Raw genomic sequence first — 24,605 nt, 5'->3', positions numbered from 1 at the left:
AATTAGGCTCTGTATTTGGTATTGTGGAAATAAATTTTCATTTACTATTTGTTGGATAATTTGTATTTCCTTTTCCAGTTCTTTTTGTTCTAAGTTTGATTCAAAGGCTCTATGCAAGTAGGTTCGAAATGCTGCAAATTTATGGGTGTTGTCATGGTATGAGTCGAATGGAATTATTGTGTTTGTCTGTGTAGGCTCTCTGTATATGGCGAACTTTATTTTATTATTGGAACATTGCAGTGTGAAGTCCAGAAAATTTCTTTTATTACCTACCATTTTTTATCTCAGCTGTGAAGTTTATTTTGGGGTGCAATTCGTTAATGTATTTGTGAAGATTGTCGATTTGTTGTTCATTTCTAATAAAAACTATTTTGGTTGTTATCATTAATTATATTATGACTATTATAATGATAGATCAGCCATTATTCCGCTCAATGGGGAACCCATTGGCAATCCATCTGTACATTGGTAATATTTTCCATTAAATAGACAAACATTCTCTTCTAAGTAAAGCTTAAATAAATTGTGGATAGTGTTAGTTTTACTGTCGTCCTTTAGTTCGGTTTTAATTAATTTTTCCAGGAACTTTTCGCAACTAATAAACCGCCTTCAAGGTAAAGCTACCACAAGTGGTATAAAGCTGGCAGATTTTAAAGCTACAAATGAGCAATTCTTAAATATTCTGACGGAAATAAATGACTATCTGTCAGGGAGGTTACAATGTGTTGCCCAGTGTACAAGGAACAGAAATAAGATCAGCTTGACTTACCACGTGTAACGAACAACATTACTATAATATTTGCGGATGACACAACGACCGTGGCGAGGTGTAGCACTGATTATGAAATCCAGAAACCACTTACTGTGGATCTGAATAAACTTGCGGATTGGTTTGAAGCGTACAAAATAAAATTAAATACAAAAAATACGAAAATTGTTAATTATCACTTATGCTCTGACCAGATCAAGGCGAGGTATCGGGATACTGAGATTGCCAATGTTGAAGTGATCAGTCATTTCTCATATGCCATTCGGATTGTTTCCAGATCAGCTGGCATTGAAGCAACATTAAATGCCTTTTATGCATAGGTTCATTCCTTGCTAAGATATGGAGTTGTCTTTTGGGGCCATGGTGTTGATATAGATAGAATCTTCATACTACAGAAGAGGTGTGTAAGAGCAATATTAGGTCTAAAAAATACTTATAGCTGTAGATGTTACTTTAAAGACTATAAAATACCTACCTTGTATGGAATTTATATTCTGGAATGTATCGTATTGGTTAGGAAGAATTACTTTGAATGTTTCAAAAAATATGAAATATCACATACTCAAGATACACGCGTAAAGGTGAACTACTATCTGGTGCCACCAAAAACGCCCCTTACTAAGATTCAGAAGACGGCTCTGTACCAGAGTATCAAGATCTACAATCACATTTCGGAGGGTACAAGAATCCTGCCAGTTCCAATATTCCGAAGAAGACTGAGAGCTGGTGTCACGGAAAATCCGATATATACCATTGACATGTTTTTCCATTTAATGTTTGAATTCAATTTATATTATATTACAATACAATTATTGTTAAATTGACGCACTCTACACTTTTTTGGCAAAATGGAGTAATAAAGTATTATTATCATTATAAATCGCTTTATGTATATATTATTTAATGATTACATGGATAGAAACAATTTCAATAATAGCTTAATAGTACAGGCATTGGGTAGTTTTGCAAAGGAAAGGTGTTGCTTGGAAAAGGTGACGTCCTTATTATCTCTCCTTATGATAACGGCTAAACCCAAATGTTTCTGATTCTAGGTCTAGTTTTACTTCTACTTTTCGTGCAATAAAAATATACCACAAACTAACGCTGAATAATAATTAAAGCTGGAACCAACACTAGACCTACAGATCTAGAAACATTCAGATTTCGTCGTACGTCTCTCAAAACGGTTAAACCCGAATGATTCTAATTCTAGGTCTTGTGTTAGTTCTAGTGATAGTGCTAGTGTAAAGCCAGAGCTAACATTAGACCTAAAACTAGAAAGTATCGGGTTTAGCCGTGCGTCTTCAGACAGAATGTTTCTAGTTCGATGTCTAGTGTTAGTTCTAGTTTTAGTGCAATAAAAATATGCAACATGGTGATATCTTATGCTCTCTAGCTCTACCCATCACTGTCAGTAGAACTAACATTAGACCTAGAACTAGAAATATTCAGGTTTAGCCGTCTTAAGAGACGCACGGCCAAACGGAACGTTTCTTCTAGTTCTAGGTCTACTGTTAGTTTTAGTGCTAGTTTTAGTATAGTTTTATTTGTTATTCAGCACTAGATTGTTGTATATTTTTATTGAGTTATAACGGACACTGTCTTTCCCGTATTAATCCGTTATATCGAGGTTTTACTGTAATGTCAAATTAGCCAGGTTTCTATGGAAATATATTTTGGTATGTTGCATCTTAAGTGAAATTCACTGTATAAGTAAAAAAGTTATATTTTTCTTCTGGTGGATAAAAATAAGTTTACATCTCGAGGAGCATCAAAATAATCAAAACCGAAACGGGTAAATCCGGGTTAAATCAAATAAGACTCGACACGACCCGACCAAAGCAAGAAATCAAACTAAATAAAGTTGCCCCGCCGCCTCCAGACGCCACCGAAGCTCTAATTCCACTTGAAACGAATTCAAACTAATTACTTTTCCCGGGGAGTGCGTCTCCTCTGATGCCCGACGAGAGTTCCGTGCTGTGTAGGGGAACCCTAGCTCTTCACTTCGTCTTTCTTTACACAGCTAGTTTAGTAATTACATTTCGGTTTATTAAAAATCTTCGAAACATCGAAAAGGATTTCCGTGTAAACTCGCTTCCCAGCTTCTTCTCCCCAAGGGGAAAAACCACTTCCTGTATCGACGACTATAATAGACGTTCATTTTTGTCAACGCCATCAAGCTATTAAACGTGTCAACACGATATTCTTCTTTTACCACACACATGACAACACATCTGTTTACCAACGATGAAAACTTAGTAGGAAATAATTTTTTTAATCTCCGATTCGTTTTACATCCGTGAATATTTAAATTAAAATCTTGTGTGTGTGGCAGCGGATAACGATCCGGAACAGTTATTAAATTTAACTGGCGATAATCACCGCAAGGACGGCAATCTTTTCTAAGTACCATGTGTAATGGAGATACAGCAGAAGAAGATGAAGGACTGCAAATTCCAAGAAAGATCATTTGATCGAATTCTTTCTTAGCTATTGTGAATTTTGTGGCATCCAAACGTCTTGGTCTATAAAATGGTAAATGAGAATTTGTAACAATGTTATGTCGAATACTATGGTTAACAGATAGGTTTGGATACTTTTTTAAAAAGCATGAATATTTAGTTTCAATGGAAAACAATTTAGGAGATGGTATATTTGCTTTAATTAAAGAATCAGAAGAGACTACTTTTGTTGACTATTTTGTCCTAAATTAAGAAGAAGAAGAGAGAAATTATTGAACGTTATTTACTTTAAATGATGAAGTATGCAACGACATTTGCATCTTTCTGGTTGTCATAAGCAGTAAAACCTGCGTTATTGAAGTAACACTCTCTTCATAGTGATCGTTGATGTCATTCCCGGTCCGTCTCCGAATCCTACTTTCTTAATCATCTCCTTCGTTTTCCGAACTCCAAAATGACTATTTCCATATAATCTTCTGATGATATCCCCTTGTAAAATCTTCGGTATCACTATCAAATTAGATCCGTCTACATTTTTACATAAAAGTGAACAGTCAATAACATAATTGTCATAATCTAAGTCCTTTACTTAGCAAACTGAAGATTCATTTTAAGTTTTCATCCCTGTCTTGTGCCAAACAAATATTTGCAATATTAATCCGTCTTCTATAATCATTACTGGGTATCTTGACATGGCGAGTAGTCACACAGAGTAGTCAAAATCTTCTAGACTCAGCGCCCATCGAGCAATTCTTGTACTCAATTCCTTCTTGCTCATAGTTAGTTACTAACTCATAGAGTTAGTTTGAAACCTGCACAATCGATTCTCTTGCAAATAAACGCTAAACATTGCTAAAACCTTGATAATAGTGAGAACTTCTAATTCGTATCTACAGAATTTTTGATCAGTGTGAACTGCGGTTTCAGCACCTTGTTGAAAAATCTTTAACACCGGTGGATTCTTTAACGACAATTTTAGCTTTTGAAATGCCTTACGTTCTACTTCGCCCACTTCAAATGGTACATCTTTCATAAGTAGTCTGTGCAGTGCAGAAACCTGCAGCTCACTAGTAGCTCACTTAGTGAATCATATTCGCTGATTCGTTGCTTGAGTGTTGCAATTCGTCAATAGTTACTATGAATCATGTTGTGTGCTGTTCTTTCTTAAGTTACTGTATTGTCGATTCCGAGACCTGCAACGAATGGCTCACATGTCGAATCATATTAATCAATTCGCTGTTACTATTTTTTTTTTTCATTCGTCAATAGAACCGTAATAATTCTCCCCTTAAGCCTAAAATTGAACCATAAAGCAATGAATAAATTCTATGGTACTCATATTATGAGGCCGATGGAAATTACAACAAAATTATAATATTATACAATAAGATAACTAAATTTGAAAGCAAATTATTAACCCTAGGTTACTCACGTGAATGAGGATAACGCGGGGGACAGGTGTCACCCATTTTTCACTAGCTATAATTTTAATTGTTATATTCTGTTTAATGTATTTTTGCATGGTTATATCATAGGACAATGTATTTGATAAAACAAAATAAGAAAAATAATCAAAATAAACTTTATTCTTAATAAATAACTTAATAAACAACTAATTTGTATTGCAGTTAATGCATATCTCTTTCAGGTGCTCACCACATACCCATTTTCCACATTTTTCGCAAAATTTTCTAGTTGTTTTATCACGAACTCTTCCACATACGTAACACCTCCCACGAGAGCCTGTTCTATCTTCACGTAGTGGTACAGGTTCTTCAATCCCAAGAAGCAACCTTGCGCGTCGTCGTAGTTCTACTGGAAGGTTTGTAAGTTGGGATCTCCGTTCTATTAAATTCCATCTGAGATTTTGCAAAAACGTAGCTCGTGACATTTTTTCGTTTATGTCATGGTGCTTATAAATACATAAGGCATTTATTCCTGTTATATTTACGAGATTATAAAAAAGAACCATAGGCCAACGCCGAGTATTGCGTGCAACGTTATTGTGTTGATAAAGTTGGTCAACGAGGTCAACACCTACTTTAGTCATATTATAAAACGTTATAGCCTCTGGTTTATTTTTATCTTCAGTAGACTTGTCTATGGCATCCGTATAATGCATCGTTGATAAAAGTAGCACTGCTTTGTTTTTTTTAGGACAGTAAGATACTAAAGAGCAGTCTTCGTGAAACCCAAACACTGAAGAATTTTCTGTTCTATTTTTGTTCGGTAAAAATTCCTTTGGTATCTCGCGTTTATTTTTTCGTATGGTCTCTACATATGTTAGCTTCTTTTCCGTCCGAAGCTTTTTCGCCAGTGAACCAGTTATCGCCAGTAATATTTCTGTTGGATCCTGAAATTGGTGCCACCAAACGCAAAACAATGTCTTCCGCTGAGTTGCTTACTTGGTATGGCCCCTCAGGCTGTTTACCCACGTATACCTCTAAATTAGAAGTGTAAGCAGTTTTACTGTCGACTAACGCCAATACCTTCAGACCGTATTTAGCAGGCTTGCTTGGGATGTATTGTTTGAAGGCACATCGGCCCCTGAATGCTACAAGTTGCTCGTCTACTGTCAGGTATTCACTTGACGAAAAGTATTTTTGAAAATTATTTACTAGTAGCTCTGATAGGGTCTATCCAGAATACTGTCAAATCGAAAACATCTGATCAAAAATCGAAATCTGACTTCGCTCATTGTAAGGTAGCAAGATTCAAGGCCGTTGCCTCTTGAATTATCCCAGAGTAAATGTAAGTTTTTGCGAGACGATCTCAAAGATCCAATCAAGTATAATAAACCTATAAAAGCACGTACTTCAATAGCATCTGTATGTCTAGCATCTTGAGAACGTTGAAAATTATCCTGAATCCTGTCTATGTAAATGTTAGTACAACTAACAATAGTGTTTATTACTAAATCGTCAAAAAAAAGATTCCAAATTTCAATTTCTGTCTTAGTTTCCCGAGCAAATCCTTTCGGTCCTGGCAAGTGTATTTTTTTTATTATGTTACGATTACGAGTTCGTAAATTTCTAGAACATATTGAAGTCCATTTTGTTCCGTCTTTACCTATGTAGTCGTTTATTGATTTGCTTGTAATTGCAACACTTTCATCAACATCTTCTTCAATTTCATTGATAGCCTGATTCACTTCTTGTTCTGAATCGGTATCATGCTCACTTTCTGACACATGATCTTCCTCTCCTGGTTCGCTTTCATCTTCGTTAGTAAGTCTGTCATCATCAGCACATAGTTCCTCATACCATTTCAACCAAATATCTGGATCCTTACTGTATTCAATCTTGCGTCTTTTTGAATTGTCCATTTCAGTCTAAAAGATCTAATTGACTAAATTTAGATTCGTAAATGGTTTATGAAAAAAATCGCTTGCATTTCTGACCAATTTTTATATTATTTTTAAAAAGTAGATTTCAAATTTTATTTTTCTTACTAAATAATTTACTAAAAATATATTATTTTTACTGATAAACTATAAATCTTTACTTAGATTTCAATTTTTAGTTACATAACATACAATTATTTCTACGGTGCAGATAAATTGATCACAAAAAACTTACCTTTACAATGACACACAATGACGTTATTACTCACGCGGGGGACAGTTGCCAACTAACGAAATTTGATACGAATATAGAAGAGAACCAAAACACCTTATCTTACGGAAACTATTGCCAATTGTTTATGGTACATTACTGGTAAGGTATTAAATTCGACAGCGTGGTATACCCCGTCTGTTTGGAGTTGCGTACATAAACAGACCAGCGGGTGACGTATGTCTCCCATGTGACTAACGTAGGGTTAATAAAAGTGAAAACAGAAAATGACCACAAGCAAATAATCAACACACGAGATCATATTGATGCTGAAAGTCCATTATTTTGTTTTGCGTTCGCGACCGCAGATTTTTTCGTTTGTCTTCCACCAAAGGCGTCGGATCTCTCATAGCCTTTAAATCCTCAAGGTCGCTTTGGAAGAGTATGGTATGGAAACTTGTACCAGCTTTAACAAAAATTCTCCCATTATTAGTCCAGACATTCGTATTACCGAATAATTCTCTAGCTTTTTTAAAAACCTCCTGGATAACGGCTCAGTTTATTTGACCATATAATGTGTCTATACCGGTATAAAACAAATTTAACTATAACAGCCCGGTTGACCCCTCCATTCTTTGTACGTTTGCCCAAGCGATGGCATCGGTCGATCATGTCGATAGTAGGGGAAAAATTTTGGATTTTCATAGAAGAAATAACCTCAAGGACTATGCTTTCCAACTCGTCAACAGAGTCACCCTTATCTTCTCCCTCAATGATTCCGTGAAACACGAGATACGATAATTTTCAAGAATATCAATCTCCTTATTTATTATATTAGTTATTATTTATATATTGATGTACAAATTTGTTTTAAAAACATTAAAAAAATAGTTTTCCAACACATCGTCATACTCTCCAAAACTTACCGTAAACATAAATTAATTGTAAATATCAAATGTCTAATTAATCATGGTGTCCACCTATTTATATTTAATATGACCGGTGTTGTTTGGTTTCGATTCCATGAGAGAAATAATCAACCCGAAAACAGGCAAAGTAACAAACCAAATATTTACGCTTTCCGACAAACAACGGGAATGTATAGCAAATAACCGGCCGATATATCCGCATATGTAATTAGTTCGCGTATTATATCGAACTGATTCTGTATGTTACTAAAAAGGGTTTGAATGCGTCCCGTGAATTTACTACGTTTGTGGCATTTCTAAAACTGTTATATAATAGGCTTTTGACCAAAATCCTCTATAACTAATACAAGTTCGATACTAAAAAATAATACCGTTCGGGAATTGAAAACCAATCTAAAAAATAAAAGCAAATCCGCAAAATGAAACATTTTTTTTTATTCCGTTTTTGGTTTTAGAGTTGACTTTTTATTGATGTCTGATCCGCTGTGGAAGCTGTGACATCCAATCCACGTTATTATTGCAGGATTGTACAAAGAGAAGTTCCTCGATTATTAAAGTTTTCCAAACACACACTAAAAAGGAATTTTGTTTAATCAAAATTTTAATTTAAATTTAAATTTTAATATTAACATTAAATTTTTATCGTAGTTAATTTTATATATTTATATTTTAATCAATTTTTAAATAAAATTTGAGTCCGCTCCTGTTATTCGCAAGTAGATTCAGTCACGAAAACCGTCCTGTTGAGCTCACGATCCGCAGAGGGAATCGTGATTCATGCATGACGTAGCGGACGCAATTGAAACAGGCCCTTAACTACGGTAGATCACGGCCTGTAGAGGAAGTCTTGCGATCCACACGTCGAAAATCGTTATACCAACCTTCTTCAGTCTTCTTCGTTCGACGTCGTTTCGAACATGATCCCACGTTTTCGCCTTTATCAATAATTTAATTAAGGAGCCCCCCTTCGATCTTTTTAATTAATGAAACACAATGGACTTTTCAAGACCGCCGAATCGAATCTCCTCTAAAGAAATAATAGCTTCTCTCCGTCTTAATCGTATCCTTATTAAAAATATCATTTTGGTTCGTATACTGTTTAGTTTTATTGTGGTAATATAACGTCGTTTTGGTGATCGTTGGACGTTAATAACTAGAGTTAGATGAGCTAGCAAATATTTGTTGTGCAAATTAGAACGTCGTCGGGGGCATCGTTGCTACTGCGTTACTATTTATACGTCGCGACGCCCTACGGCAATACACCGTAATTACTGCTCCGTTGCTACGAGTTGTTATGTTTGTCTTTTACAGGTTTGTGCTAGTTCCGCATTACCTACCTCTCGTTCCACCTTACCCTTTACTTCGTATATACAAAAACTGACTCATTAATCGAAGTGTGGATACTGAACTAATTAATGTCTACATGAACAGATATTTATAAAAACATCTTTCTCTCCGTAATTGCTCTTCAAAATAAATTGATCAAAAATCTGCTTGAAAGGACAATGTTGCTATTTAGAATTCATTAGGAATGCAAACTAAATTTATCAGAAATTCTGCACGAACTTAAATCTAGAGAAATTCAAGAAAAACAAGTAAAAAAGGAAGTGGCAACAAATTTTCTTTCGTATTTGCTGCTATAACTTACGAAAAATAAGAAACATATCTAATTAAGTTGGTCAGAAATTCTGCACAGTTCCAAATTTGTGAATATTTAAGAAAATCGATTTTTTAACAAATAGGTAGTAAATAAAGTTTTTTCCATATTTGCTACTTTTGGTGATGAACAATACAATATAAAATTCAACCTAAGTTGACCAAGAATTTTGCACAAACCCTAAATTTACAGAAGTTCAAGAAAATCCTGTTTTTCAGCCAAAAATAATTTTCTTTCTGTATTAGTAGCTACTATTGTTGAAAAATTGGATGTAATTGAAGCTGAAGTGATCATTAATTCTGTACAACCCGAAATTTGCATTCTAGCATTGGCCAAGTTCTTTCACAGTATATTTTGGATGGAGTACATTTCCTCCACCATATTTGACGTATAGTGCACCCCGTGTCTCGGAAAGCTAGAGTAGTAGTGCTTGAGGAAAGTCAGAGCTGTGGCTACCCTAGATGCACACTCAACACTTTTGTGATTTTCTGTAGGCTATCAAGTTAGGGATGAACCGTGGAGTGTGGTGAGCGTGCTTGTTTTCTGGAGTGATGTGATAGATTAATAGAAATGGGAGGTGCTTAACGAGGAAGGAGATCTTCAATTCTAGATGAACCTTTGTTAAGTAATCACAGAATGATCGCGGAAAGATTGGTAAGATTGGAAAGACTGGTATATGAGGAAAAAGAAGGTCACCTGCAATAAGGGCTCAGTCGAATGTGCAGTTAAACCATGTCAAGATGATCACCCACACTAGACTTCACTACTGTCGTCACTAAAAATATTTGTTCCAATCAACCAAAGACAATAATTGATATATTTAATATCAACACCTCACCTTCGAGATCTCAAAGTTTTCCAAAGTCAATTAATATCAAGCTCCATAGATCTTCTTTTTCAAATTACCATTCAAAACAGACAAACCAAAGTTGGGTCAGTCTTATTCCCAAGCTGGCAGACGATTTTTATCTCTTGAAAGAAGAATTATCAAACATTCAAGGGTATATGAGGAATATAAAAAAATATGATTAATTACCTGGAAAAGGGGCACATGTGACCTATTCCTCTGCAAGATTATAATACTTCGCTTTCCTATTATATCCCACATCATCCTGTACTACGTAATGATTCTTCTAAACTAAGAGTGGTTTTCGACGCATCCTCCAAAACAAGTAATACTAACAGGTCTCAAATTGAGTTAGATTCTATTCTTCTCAGTTTTCGGTTTATGCCAGTGGTCTTTATCTGTGACATCAAGCAGATGTATCGTCAAATGTTAATCGATCCACACCAACGTAATCACCAGCGCATCATCTGGAGAAATTGTCCAAACGAAAGTCTAAATGAATACTACTTAAACACAGTAACTTACGGTATTTCTTCCTCTCCTTATCTGGCACCATGAACCATCAGACAACTCGCTGAAACATATGAAGAATATGTTATTAAATCACAAAACAGGTTATATCATAGCTGTAACGCTCCAAGTATCACCAAGATGATGGGTTCATCAAGGTCCTGGGTCTTCATTGGGATCCGCAAGATGATTCATTTGGATTTTTTATGTTCCTCGTGAAACGATCTGCATGAAAAGATCATCAGTTTTATCACTCCTCGTATCCTTTCTGCGAAATGTATCCTGCAAAAACTGAGGTTGGATATATTGGGTTGGGATGAAACTCCGTCTATGGATATTCAGAAATACTTGGACCAATTAATTCAAACTTCAACTGCCGCAACTATCGCAAGTGAAGATTCCACGATTAATCCTGCCAAGAAATTGTAAAACAATGGAACTCACGGCAATCACTGAACCGGAAATCTTCGCATGGTGGTGTTAAATTGGATTAAGTAGCAAGCAGCCTGCGTAGCAAAGAACGAGTCATATCCAAGAAGTCATACCTGAACGATATATTTCCTGCTATGATCCTGGATCCCAAGGACTGCTTCCATCCGAAATCTTTCATTGTAACTTGTGGTGGAATGGAGCTGCGTGGTTGTCGCATCCATGTGCATCCACCTAATGGCCCGCTCAACTATTATCAAGCTGTGACGAAAAGTTGACTGAAGAGAAACGAACACATTGGATGAACTGGTAGGAAAATTGAGAGACTGTGTTTAATGTTGAAAAAAATGAGCCCCGTTATCTTATATGTACAATAGATGGATAGGAGTGTGAATGTGATTTCAGAGCTCTTAATGTTTTTTTATTTCAAATTTAAAAGTATTGTATATAAGTGTTTTAATTGTCAACAAAAAGTTTACAATTTTTTAGTTTACAAGTATATGTGGACATTCTACGTCAACATCTTGAGCTTCCTTAAAAACTTTAAAAGAGGGATATGATGAATCCAGTGAATCTATTACAATACGTGAAAGTGCGTCTGGCACAGTATTTAACTCACCTTTTACATAATGTATATTAGAAGTACATTCTACAATATAATTTATGAACGAGTTTGGTGTGGAGATTTTTCTGATTATGAAAAAAATTGGACTAATTAAAGGTTTATGATCTGTAAACACTTGAAATTGGTTGCCATGTAAAAAATGTTTAAAATGTTTGATGGCAGAATAAATTTCCATAAGCTCCCTATCAAAAGGTAAATACTTCGACTGGACTTTTGTACAATTTTTTCAAACAAATGCTAAAGAACATTGCCTTGATACGTTGTTGTTAGTCTGAGATTCCTGCTTTGTTACATCAAGGAAGGTCACTGTTGTTGCCTATTTTGGTAAACATTTTCAGAGCAAATGTCGCTTGGAAATATCACAACGCCAACTCTAGCAATGGAGGTTCTGCTTGGCCTATCTCCTCTGCATTTGCATATAGAAAAAGTGGCTAGAACAACCAAATGGTAAATACAGATTTAAGCAATATGCTCAATGAGCAGGAGTATACTGCCAGACACCTCGGATTAAGCAAGCTTACAGCCTGTACAGTACGTTACTGTATTCCAGGCGGAAGTATTTGCTATTGACATGGGTGCTAAAATCCTTCTTGAGAGAGGGGTGAAGAACATGACAGTACGATTTTTCTCAGACAGTCAAGTCTCTCTCCAGGCGCTGCAGGCCGTGAAAACGGTGTCGGCTCTGGTTAATGATTGCAAGAGCACATTAAACACACTGAGTTGTGATAACAGAGATTCTCTGATCTGGGTCCCGGGTCATTCTGGGGTTGCTGGCAATGAAGTGGCAGATGAGCTAGCACGAGAGGGTAGCGCTAAAGTGTTTGTGGGGCCGGAACCAGCAGTTGGTGTATCATTTGCGATTGCCAAATATAGGATTGGACTGTGGGCTGAAGAGAGAGTTCGCCTACTGTGGACCAGTTCTTCTGGAATGAGACATGCTAAGGTGTTTATTAACATCGCCACTGTCAAACCCGGGAATATTTTAGGACTTGCTCGTAGCAGCATAAAAGTTCTAAGGGGTGTCTTTAATGGGCACTGCCGATTAAAAGCACATCTCAACTTGTTGGGTTTAGCCGACGATGTTGAATGCCGACTATGTGCGGAGGAAGCAGAGACGTTTTATGCCACTACCTTAGTATCTGCGTTAATCGTATCAGATTCTCGATTTTTGGGTCGCAGTTTACCTCCTCAAAGGATCTGAATGACCTTCCACCGAGCAAGGTATTAATGTTCGTTAAGAGCATTGGACTGCACGGTGAAATTTGATAACGATATCTATCGGGGTACAATATATCCTTAGAGTCAAGGTGCAAGATTGGTTGGTCCGCCTACCCGATATGTTGTCTATGTAATTTAGTCTGAGATATGACAGCACCTATTGAAGTATCTGAGGCGTTTGTATATAGTGAAAGTAAGTCTTTTGATGAGTTAAAATTGTACATTTAGACAATAAATCCTTTGCTTTAGTGAAGGGGATTCTTGTTCATCTGTCCAAGAAGCAACAATTTTGTTTTTTGTGACTGAAGATTATTTACTATATTATATAACGAAATAAGTACTTCAGAAATTTTGGGAATAAAATGGTAATAAAAATTTAAGATTCCCAAAAAACGATGAAGACCTTTAAATGTTGTAAAAAATATATCGTAGTACATTTGGATTTCAGGGAGTAGATTTTGTAGACAAGACGCTACAATATAAATCACCTTTAAAATGATGACATCAAGTTTTTGTTAAGTTTTCAATCTTCACATTCACCACCAAGCAAACATATGAAATTTACGAACGATTACCAGAAAAAAGATGGACCAAATAGGCCTATACTCAAGCACAATGGGTCGGACTCGGTTCGATTTAATTTATTACGTCCCGTCCGAGGGACAAAGTCTACAAGGACTAGACGAGACAATGGTTGCGGCAGCGAACGTTTTTCGATATCCTGCTACAAAGGGCGCAATAATTTCTGCGCGATCTACGAATAGATTCAAAAGAAACCGCCCGCCGGACGAACGAACGGTTCGGTTGCGGCGGGGGCCCTTTTTCGCTTTGTTCGTCTTTTTTTTTTTTTGAGGATTGGAAAGGTCGCCATGGAGCGCCTTGTCAGCAGCCTGACGATTCATAAATTATTTTTGTCGTTCTCGCCAAATTGTAAAAATCTTAGTATTTGGACGAATTAATTTTAAAGACGCTATGCGGTCAAATCGATTTTTGTGGTCGTTTTCTTTGCGACGACCAACGCTTCGATCGTCTCCACTACGACCCAGCCAACAAACAAGAGGAGCTTCCTTTTGTTGCACGAAGCCTTCCACTAACCCTTGACCCACAAACAAATCCTTTATTCGCGCTTGCAATTACAGAAGAGAAAAACTACAAACGCGACTTTTCTTCTTTTTCATCTTTGGACGTTCAAATAAAAAACCGTTTGATCGTAGAAAATTAAAAGATAATCTTAAGATTTACCTCAAATATTTATTGGTAAACAATATCAAAGCTCGTAAATCAATAAAGCTATATTGGTTCGGCCGCGAATATCGACACCGAATTACCCGGTCAAGGTGTTTGCGTTCCGGTCAAAATCACTTCCGGAGGCACCACCTGGTGTTTTGGAAGAGGGGGATGGTGGTGGTGGTGGCGGGCGTCGGAACGGCGTTAATAGTGACAAACGACCGGGCTACTCGAAGGCGTCCGCGTCGGGTTCACTCGATTACGGTGGGACGACGACGACGCCGACGCCCTTTTTTTTCGATAGTTTCGCTTAGCGACGTCGCGGAGGTTCTTTTTCGACGGCATTCCGCTTTTATTTATAGCCGCGAAATCGATACTACCCATCCCAGAAGGCAACCCAAGCTTCTTCTTCGCGAAAATTGACACCGGCGGGTGGTCACCGTTTTAATTTCTGCCGGCTCATTTGATCCTCGATCGTTCGAGTATTGTATACCATACAATTTTCAGCCTTGATTTCATTCCTTCCGCGAAACCCATTAGCTTGATGGTATTTTAATCGAATTGAAAATGTTGGAATATATTTTTAATTTATATTAATTCAAAATCTAATTGTGTGACAAATTATTATACCAAGAATTTTTATTACACTTACAAATGTAATTATTCATTCATTGCTATTTACGTTCAACTTTATCAACTGACTCATATGATGTGCGTTGTTATTAAACGATGCGATAAAAGACAACGCAAGTTGGCTTCAATTATACTAACAACGTTGTCGATAATCAGCCGCCGGTTATTATTAATCAAAACGTTAATTGCGCTTTTATCTTCAGCAAACAAGAGGTAGTAGAGAGTAGCCTGCGCGTGTAAATCGGTATTTTCTTCTTCGCCGCGGCTGAAACAGGCGGGGCAAAGCTCGTGTTTCGTCGGCGAAGTTCGTTTCAGCACACATAACCTTCTCGTGGTCCGCATCGGAACCTTCAGTTAACGTTCGCCCCCGGTGGTGAACGGGTCAGATCGGCCCTTATCATAAAATATAGAACATTCGGTTCTGAAAATCGCGCGAAGTGATGCCATAAGTAGTGGTTGATAAAAAAGGCAGTAATAAATATGGCATTCTTTTTATTTGTGTGTGTTTGTGCTCAATTAGTATTTTTTGGGAGGACTTCTTGGTCATTGGATTCATCCCCCACGGATTCGGTGCCTCAGCAAATTAGATACGAGGCGCCCGATGATTGTCAATGGTGGATCAGAGATTCTCCTGCTGAAGTTTCATTAACATGCAAGTTAAGGACTATCAACAGCGAATTTGATACGACCAATTTTAGCGTGATCCCCTCGGAGCACACAACAGCCCTTAGGATCGAGTGTGATGAGGATATAATGTCTAGGAGTAGCTTGGACGATAGGAGCTTCTTCCATTTGAATAAGTTAAGGGAACTAGATTTGGAACACTGCAAGTTGGGGAGGTGGCCTTCGGGAACATTAACCGGATTAAGGGATTTAAGAAACTTAACGGTTCGAACTCACAACACGGATTGGCCTGCAATGAGTTTGGATTTTTCTCAGGAAAGCTTTAATCCGGTACGTCAATTGGAACGTCTCGATTTAAGTTGTAACAACATTTGGTCGTTTCCTGAAAACATTTTTTGCCCTTTAACCAACATGGTGTTTTTAAATGTCAGCGAAAATCGACTCCAGGATATTAGCGATTTGGGATTTCGAGAAAAAGCGCCCAAACCACCACAACCGTTAATGTCGCCGCAAGAAGATGAACATCTTTTACATTCACCCACTACACCGCAAACGTTCACTCATCCATGCAGTTTAGATATTCAGATTTTAGACACGTCTTATAACCACTTTGTCTTAATACCGGCGAATGGTTTCAGCGTGTTGCGAAGACTTAGAGAACTTTACGTTCACCATAATGAGATTAGTATGGTTGCGGATAAAGCACTTGCAGGTTTGAAAACTTTACAAATCTTTGATTTATCGCATAATAAAGTTGTCGCGCTCCCATCGGAGTTATTTAAAGATTCGTCGTATTCTATTAAAGAAATTTACCTTCAAAATAACTCGATTAGCGTTTTAGCGCCGGGTTTATTCTCGAATCTTGAACAATTGTTAGCTTTAGATTTATCGAGGAACCATTTAACGAGTGCTTGGATAAATGGTGATACATTTTCGGGGTTAATTCGTTTGGTATTGCTAAATTTATCAAATAATCGAATTACCAAGTTAGATCCTACCTTTTTCCGCGATCTTTACACCTTACAAATACTCCATTTAGACCATAACCAATTAGAAACAATCCCCGCCGATACTTTCGCTCCTATGAATAACCTCCATACATTATTACTTTCCTACAATAGAATAACTTACCTCGATGCTTATTCTTTAAATGGACTGTATGTTTTATCTTTATTGGCCCTGGATAGTAATATGTTAAAAGGAATACATCCGGAAGCTTTTCGAAACTGTTCTAGTCTCCAAGATTTAAATTTAAATGGTAATTTATTAGGAGCGGTCCCATTAGCATTAAAAGACATGAGATTAATGCGAACTGTTGATTTGGGCGAAAATTCTCTCACTTCTTTGGAAGAACCCGGTTTTAGAGGGATGACGAATTTATATGGCTTAAGATTAATGGGGAATCAGATTGAAACGATTACAAAACGTGTTTTTTCGGATTTACCAGCTTTGCAAATTTTAAATTTAGCTAGAAATCGATTGAGAAGAATCGAACCGGGAGCTTTCGAACATAGTTCTAATATGCAAGCTGTTCGATTAGACCATAACGAATTAACCGATATAACCGGTTTATTTTCCGACGTTCCGAGTTTATTATGGCTTAACGTTTCCGATAATAAAATAGAATGGTTCGATTATGCGATGATTCCGAAAAATTTGCAATGGTTAGATTTGCATAAGAATAACGTTGGGCAATTGGGGAATCATTATGCTTTAGAAAATGAAATTAAACTGCAAACTTTGGACGCAAGCTTCAATAAATTAACCTCTATGAATGCGGCTGCCGTTCCAAATAGCATTGAATTATTGTTCTTGAACGATAACTTGATTTCGATGGTTGAGCCACATACTTTTGCGAAGAAATTAAATTTAACCCGAGTTGATCTTTACGCCAATCAGATAACAAGAATGGATTTGAACGCTTTGAGATTAACTCCTGTTGATCCGGAGAAACCGCTTCCGGAATTCTACATCGGGGGTAATCCATTCCAATGCGATTGCACAATGGAATGGTTACAAAGAATCAATAAACTGGATCATTTAAGACAACATCCAAGAGTTATGGATTTAGAAAGTATTTATTGTAAACTATTATATAACAGGGATAGTAATTATCTTCCGCTAATTAACGCGGAATCATCCCAATTTCTTTGTACGTACAAAACGCATTGTTTTGCTCTTTGTCACTGTTGTGATTTTGATGCTTGCGATTGTGAGATGACGTGTCCCACTAATTGTACTTGTTATAACGATCAAAGTTGGTCCGCTAACGTAGTGGAATGTTCCGGCGTTGGATATACTGAGATGCCAAGTAGAATACCAATGGACGCTACAGAAGTTTATTTAGACGGTAATAACTTTGGAGAATTATCTAGTCATTCTTTCATTGGAAGAAAAAATCTTAAAGTTTTATACGCTAATAACTCGAATATAGCAGCGATTTATAACCACACTTTTAGCGGATTAAGACGTCTAACAATTCTTCATTTAGAAAATAATAAAATTAAAGAGTTGTTAGGATTTGAATTGGCAACTTTGGAAAATTTGCGAGAACTTTATTTGCATGGTAACTTAATTCACCACATCGATAACAGAACATTTTTGGAATTAAAACATTTGGAGGTGCTAAGATTAGATGGGAATAGATTAAGACTTTTTGAAGTTTGGCAATTTTCTTTAAATCCTTACTTGGTTGATATCGGATTGGGCGATAATCAATGGTCTTGTGATTGCCAATACGTTCAAAATTATCGCAAATGGTTACAAGTTAATCAAGGAAAAGTTTTAGATTCAAACAAAATTATTTGTATGTACAACAACGTCACGAAAACTTTTGGGCCTCACCTAAACGATTTTAACTCAACTACTTGCTCTGCATACACAAGCGATACAAGAGCCATAATTGAAAATCAAGTTGTTAATGATTATTTACCATTACTTCTTGCAACGATGTGTATTTTTATTGTCAGCGTTGTTCTGGTTTGCGGAGCTTTTTATTATAGAAGAGAATTAAGAGTTTGGATTTATTCCCGATGTGGTTTAAGAATGTGCTACAAAACCACAGCTTTCGAAGAGCAACAAGATAAAGATCGACTTTTTGACGCTTACGTTAGTTATAGCGTTAAAGACGAAGGTTTTATAACCCAAGTTTTAGCTCCTGGTCTTGAAGGAGCCGACCCGCAATATCGTCTTTGCCTTCACTATCGAGATTTTAACGTTTCCGCCTACGTCGCCGATACCATCATCGAAGCAGTCGAATCTTCAAGAAGAACTATCGTGGTTCTAAGCAAAAATTTTTTACACAACGAATGGTGTCGATTTGAATTTAAATCGGCTCTTCACGAAGTTTTGAAGGACAGAAAAAGGAAATTGATATTTATTGTTACCGGGGAGCTCCCCCAAAGAGATTTAGATCCCGATTTGAGACTTTATTTAAAGACGAATACGGTTATTGAATGGGGGGATAGACAGTTTTGGCAAAAACTGCAATTTGCCATGCCGGATATAAAAAGAAGTTGCGTTCATCAAAGGGGTTCAATTAATATTTATGCCACGGCCACGCCTACTCATTTAGAAAGATCCAGAAGTCCTGGGTTACCTCCACCACCTCCCCCTGGAAAATTACCACCATTCTTGCAACACCCACCTAGTTTACCAAGAGATGGAAGGCCGATTCCACATCCTTTGTGGGCGTAGCGCTTGTTTAACAACAGGTAAGTTTTAAAAATTTTAATTGAAGGTACTATATAAGCTTTAAAATAAAATATTAAGTGAGAGAGGAAATTTGCATTACTTTTGCGACCTAGTTAACGTCTAATTGGCCACTTTAAACCGATTGCTGCCTTTAAATTGGTTTATGTTAACGGTGTTGAGTAAGAGTCAACTTTTTCACTTTGAATCGTTGATTAACGTTTGAAATGTAAAACAAGAAAATGTGAAAGGTTAAGTTTTTATTGAAATTGATCGTTCTCGTCGCTGCAATACAACTTTGCTCTTTGAGTGCCGAAGCTTTGTTTCTACGAAAAACGAGAAGTTCACCCGGAAGGAAGTTTGGAGAGCTTTTCTCTTAAAAGCCGACCTCTCAATCCCGGTTCTTGTTCGTTTTCTTTATATCGATATCTTCGTGCACCTTTTATTTCAACCCCCCAATTCGTAAAGATATAAAATTTATATAACCCAACTCCCCCCATTTAATTAGTATCAGAGATTTTTTTAAACGAAATTAATTACCGAAGTTTTACTCCCCGTATTTATTTTAGTATTTACTTTAGTATTCACTTTACGACTTGGGATGGCCGTTAAAGTCGCTTTAAAAAGAGCTTTCGGATCGCTATTTTACAGGGGCGGTAACTGCCTGATGATGTCACTCGCGTTAAAACGAGGCGAGAAGAAGCCGGCGCGACGTCTGCATTCCGAGTTAACGCTAATTAAACCCGACTCGAAATTACGCGTATGTTAATTATTGTCGTTGTCTTGTGGAGGTTTAGAATCGTGATCTCATGCGGTTTTTTAAATAAACCGATTCCGGGGTAATGCAAGCGATTAATTAAGCGCTGGCTGTTGACCTAATTAGGGGAATAATCAATAAACGCGAATAATTACCCAATTAATTTCCATATATAATGGTTAATTACAGTTGGACACTAGGGGGCGGATTTCGGTTAAAAATGAAACAGATTCGTTTTTGTTAGAGGGAAAATCGCAAAATCGATTGGAAATTATTCTAAAACCAATTATAGCTAACTGGTTTACTTTATATATACATATATTATATATACATAGATTCTTCTTTATGCAAATACGACGTATTCTTATCAATACTTTTAATACAAGTTAACGTTTATAACAAGAAGTATTTTAAAATCCATCACAACTTATAACCTAAACTCGATGTTGAGCACAAAATTTGTTGATAACGATTCAAAATAACATAATCTATAAACACTTCTTGTTTAACTTGGAGCAATTTCTGGAGATAAAGTGAAAAACCACAAAATGTTAAAATATATGGTTTTTATTTAAAAAACCATCATAACGCCATGGACGAAAAAGTTGTGTACAAAGAGTATTCATAATAAACCAAGAAAAATATTATTCCTAGTTAGTTTTAGCCTAGCTATCATAGTTTTCTAGATATAAAGCGAATATCAAAAATTGATGATTTCTGTTTAAGAATCTATCATGACTCATAAACTAAACCTGATAGAGAAAAATGTTTAGCACGAAAATTGTAGATAATGATTCATAATAATATAATCTATAATTAGTGCTAGTGCAGCTTTCAGGAATTTCTGAAGATAAAGTTAAAAGCTCCAAAATGTCAAAATATATGATTTTTATTTAAAAAGCCATTATAACGCAAAAACTCAAAGCGTTAGTGGCAGATATTATATAAAAAAACATTTATACTTAACCAAGAAAAATATAATCCCTAACTAGTGTCATCCTAGTTATCATAATTTTCTAGATATAAAGTGAATATCACCAAAATTCAAATATTGAGGATTTTTTTTATAAGAATCTATCATGACACATAAACTAAACCCGATAGAGAAAAATGTTTAGTACGAAAATTGTTGATAATGATTCATAATAACATAATCTATAATAAGTTCTTGTTCAGCTTTTAGGAATTTCTGGAGATAAAGTCAAAAGCTCCAAAATGTCAAAATATCTGATTTTTATTTAAAAAGCCATCATAACGCAAAAACTAAAAGCGTTAGAGGAAGATATTATATAAAAAAACGTTCATCATTAACCAAGAAAAATATAATCTCTAACTAGTATCAGCCTAGTTATCATAATTTCCTAGATATAAAGCGAATATCACCAAAATGCAAAAATTGAGGATTTGTTTTATAAGAATCTATCATGACACATAAACTAAACGCGGTAGACAAAAATGTTTAGTACGAAAATTGTTGATAATAATTCATAATAATATAATCCATAATAGGTTGTCGTTCAGCTTTCAGGAATTTCTGAAGATGAAGTCAAAAGCTCCAAAATATATGATTTTTATTTAAAAAACCATCATAACGCAAAAACCACAAGCGTTAGAGGAAGATATTATAAACAAAAAACGTTCATAATTAACCAAGAAAAATATAACCCCTAACTAGTATCAGTCTAGTTATCATAATTTCCTAGATATAAAGAGAATATCACCAAAATGCAAAAATTGAGGTTTTGTTTTATAAGAATCTATCATGACACATAAACTAAATCCGATAGAGAAAAATGTTTAGCACGAAAATTGTTGGTAATGATTCATAATAATATAATCTATAATTGGTACTGGTGCAGCTTTCAGGAATTTCTGGAGATAAAGTCAAAAGCTCCAAAATGTCAAAATATATGATTTTTATTTAAAAAGCCATCATAACGCAAAAACTCAAAGCGTTAGAGGAAGATATTATATAAAAAAACGTTCATAATTAACCAAGAAAAATATAATTCCTAACTAGTATCAGCCTAGTTATCATAATTTCCTGGATATAAAGCGAATATCACCAAAATGCAAAAATTGAGGATTTGTGTACTAAAAATCCATCATGACTCATAAACTAAACTCGATAGAGAAAAATGTTAAGTACGAAAATTGTTGATAATGATTCATAATAATATAATCTATAAGAAGTTCTTGTTCAGATTTCCGGGATATCTGGAGATAAAGTCAAAAGCTCCAAAATGTCAAAATATATAGTTTTTTACATAAAGAGCCCTCATAACGCAAAAACTAAAAGCGTTAGAGGAAGATATTATAGAAAAAAACGTTCATAGTTAACGAAGAAAAATATAATCCCTAACTAGTATCAGCCTAGTTATCATAATTTCCTAGATATAAAGCGAATATCACCAAAATGCAAAAATTGAGGATTTGTTTTATAAGAATCTATCATGATCCATAAACTAAACCCGATAGAGAAAAATATTTAGTACGAAATTTGTTGATAATAATTCATAATAATATAATCCATAATAAGTTCTTGTTCAGTTTTCACGAATTTCTGGAGATAAAGTCAAAAGCTCCAAAATGTCAAAATATATAACTTTTATTTAAAAAACCATCATAATGCAAAAACTAAAAGCGTTAGAGGAAGATATTATATAAAACAACGTTCATAATTAATCAAGAAAAATATAATTCCTAACTAGTATCAACCTAGTTATCATAATTTCCTAGATATAAAGCGAATACCACCAAAATGCAAAAATTGAGGATTTGTGTCATAAGAATCTATCATGATCCATAAACTAAACCCGATGGAGAAAAATGTTTAGTTCGAAAATTGTTGATATTAATTCATTATAGTATAATCTATAAGAAGTTCTTGTTTAGTTTTAAGAATTTCTGGAGATAAAGTCAAAAGCTCCAAAATGTTAAAATATATGTGTAATTTTTATTTAAAAAGCCATCATAACGCAAAAACTAAAAGCGATGGAGGAAAATATTATATACAAAAAACGTTCATAATTAACTAAGAAAAATATAATCCCTAACTAATATCAGCCTAGTTATCATAATTTCCTAGATATAAAGCGAATATCACCAAAATGCAAAAATTGATGATTTGTGTCATAAGAATCTATCAACACTCATAAACTAAACCCGATACAAAAAAATATTTAGTACGAAAATTGTTGATAATGATTTATAATAATATAATCTGTAATCAGTTCTTGTTCAACTTTCAGGAATTTATGGAGATAAAGTCAAAAGCTTCAAAATGTCAAAATATATGATTTTTATTTAAAGAGCCATCATAACGCAAAAACTAAAAGCGATGGAGGAAAATATTAAATTTAAAAATGTTTATACTTAACCAAAAAAAAATATAATCCCTGACTAGTATCAGCCTAGTTATCATAATTTTCTAGATATAAAGCGAATATCACTAAAATGCAAAAATTGACGATTTGTGTTCTACAAATCTATCATGACTCATAAACTAAACCCGATAGAAAAAAATGTTTAGTACGAAAATTGTTGATAATGATTCATAATAATATAATTTATAATCAGTTCTGGCTCAACTTTCAGGAATTTCTGGAGATAAAGTTAAAAACTTCAAAATGTGACAATATATGGTTCTTTTAATGTTGGAAAAAAGCTAAATCGTTAAATTTATTTTCATAAAAGGTTTCCCGCAGGGTGAGAAACATTCCAACATTGACCGAGATTCCTTCCACGAAGTTAAATCTGACACGAGACTATTTCCTATTAACCTAATTTAACAAAAAGGAACTTTTTGTTAGTAGCATTCTTTAAGAAAATTTCTCTAATTCCCTTTCTATAGCTACACAGGAGCTTGGTCCAGATTAGCGCAGCTCTAATCAGAGCCCTTATTTCCGTCGACAAAGGCCTTCCTTACCCAGGTATAAATGTATACGTAATGGGAGAGAGAGCCGGTTGACAATTTCATGGACCAGGTGATCCCCTTTGGTTACAAAGGGCACTAAAGAAATGTCCCCTGCACCGTCGAGTCTTTTCTTTCGTTCTCCAGACAGTTTGCGCTCTTAACCAAAGCAAATAAAGCCTGTCAATTCGATTCATCCAAAGCATTGTCGCCGCAAATAAGATATCTTTGGATTTTCGAGCTTTTGAATGCCGTTTGAGGTTTCTTTTCGACGGGGTTCACTTCCTCAACGGCCGGCAACAAATTGTCGCACGTAGTTTAATGGGGTACTATTATATCACGGACAGTTTGGCTTCCGCATAGCGGTAAATATCACAATAGGTTCTAATCGAAACCATAAAACACCATTCCAGATTGAAATCATTTCCTACTAAATGACTATCTGGTATTTCCTAGTAATATGAGATGGAAAAAAGGGGAAAAGATAATTGACGGTGTTGGCCCAAATTTCGCAACCGCTTAAAAACGAGTTTGCGCGAGAAAACGACTGCGAAATGCGTTTATAATGGCCGGGCGCGTTCCTACCTGACGACGACGTCGAGTTCCCCTAGCTGCCCCTCTTTCTCTGTCTCCCGGGGCTGCCAAGTTTTCGTTCGTGTGGTGGGCCTTCGTAAAGCCATTGTCGCAGTAAGTGGTAGATTATTCAACTGGCTCTCCGTCCAAGCAACACCTGGCGTATGATCGACGACTCGTTATCCTCT

General features: G+C 35.7%; 1 protein-coding gene across 1 annotated transcript in view; it reads left to right on the top strand.

Annotated features, from left to right (window-relative positions):
• The first annotated feature begins 15,217 nt into the window (after nucleotides 1-15,217).
• LOC111413160 (Toll-like receptor 6) overlaps nucleotides 15,218-24,605 on the top strand; it is a 25,357-nt gene continuing 15,969 nt past the window's right edge. Inside the window, exon 1 of the mRNA XM_023044043.2 lies at nucleotides 15,218-19,197. Within this exon, the coding sequence (XP_022899811.1) occupies nucleotides 15,341-19,180 (3,840 nt within the window). The 5' untranslated portion in view covers nucleotides 15,218-15,340 and the 3' untranslated portion in view covers nucleotides 19,181-19,197. The remainder of the gene's footprint in view (nucleotides 19,198-24,605) is intronic.

The sequence above is a fragment of the Onthophagus taurus genome, chromosome 3, assembly GCF_036711975.1.
Source record: "Onthophagus taurus isolate NC chromosome 3, IU_Otau_3.0, whole genome shotgun sequence".
Taxonomy (NCBI): domain Eukaryota; kingdom Metazoa; phylum Arthropoda; class Insecta; order Coleoptera; family Scarabaeidae; genus Onthophagus; species Onthophagus taurus.
This window is presented reverse-complemented; position numbering and strand designations above follow the sequence as displayed.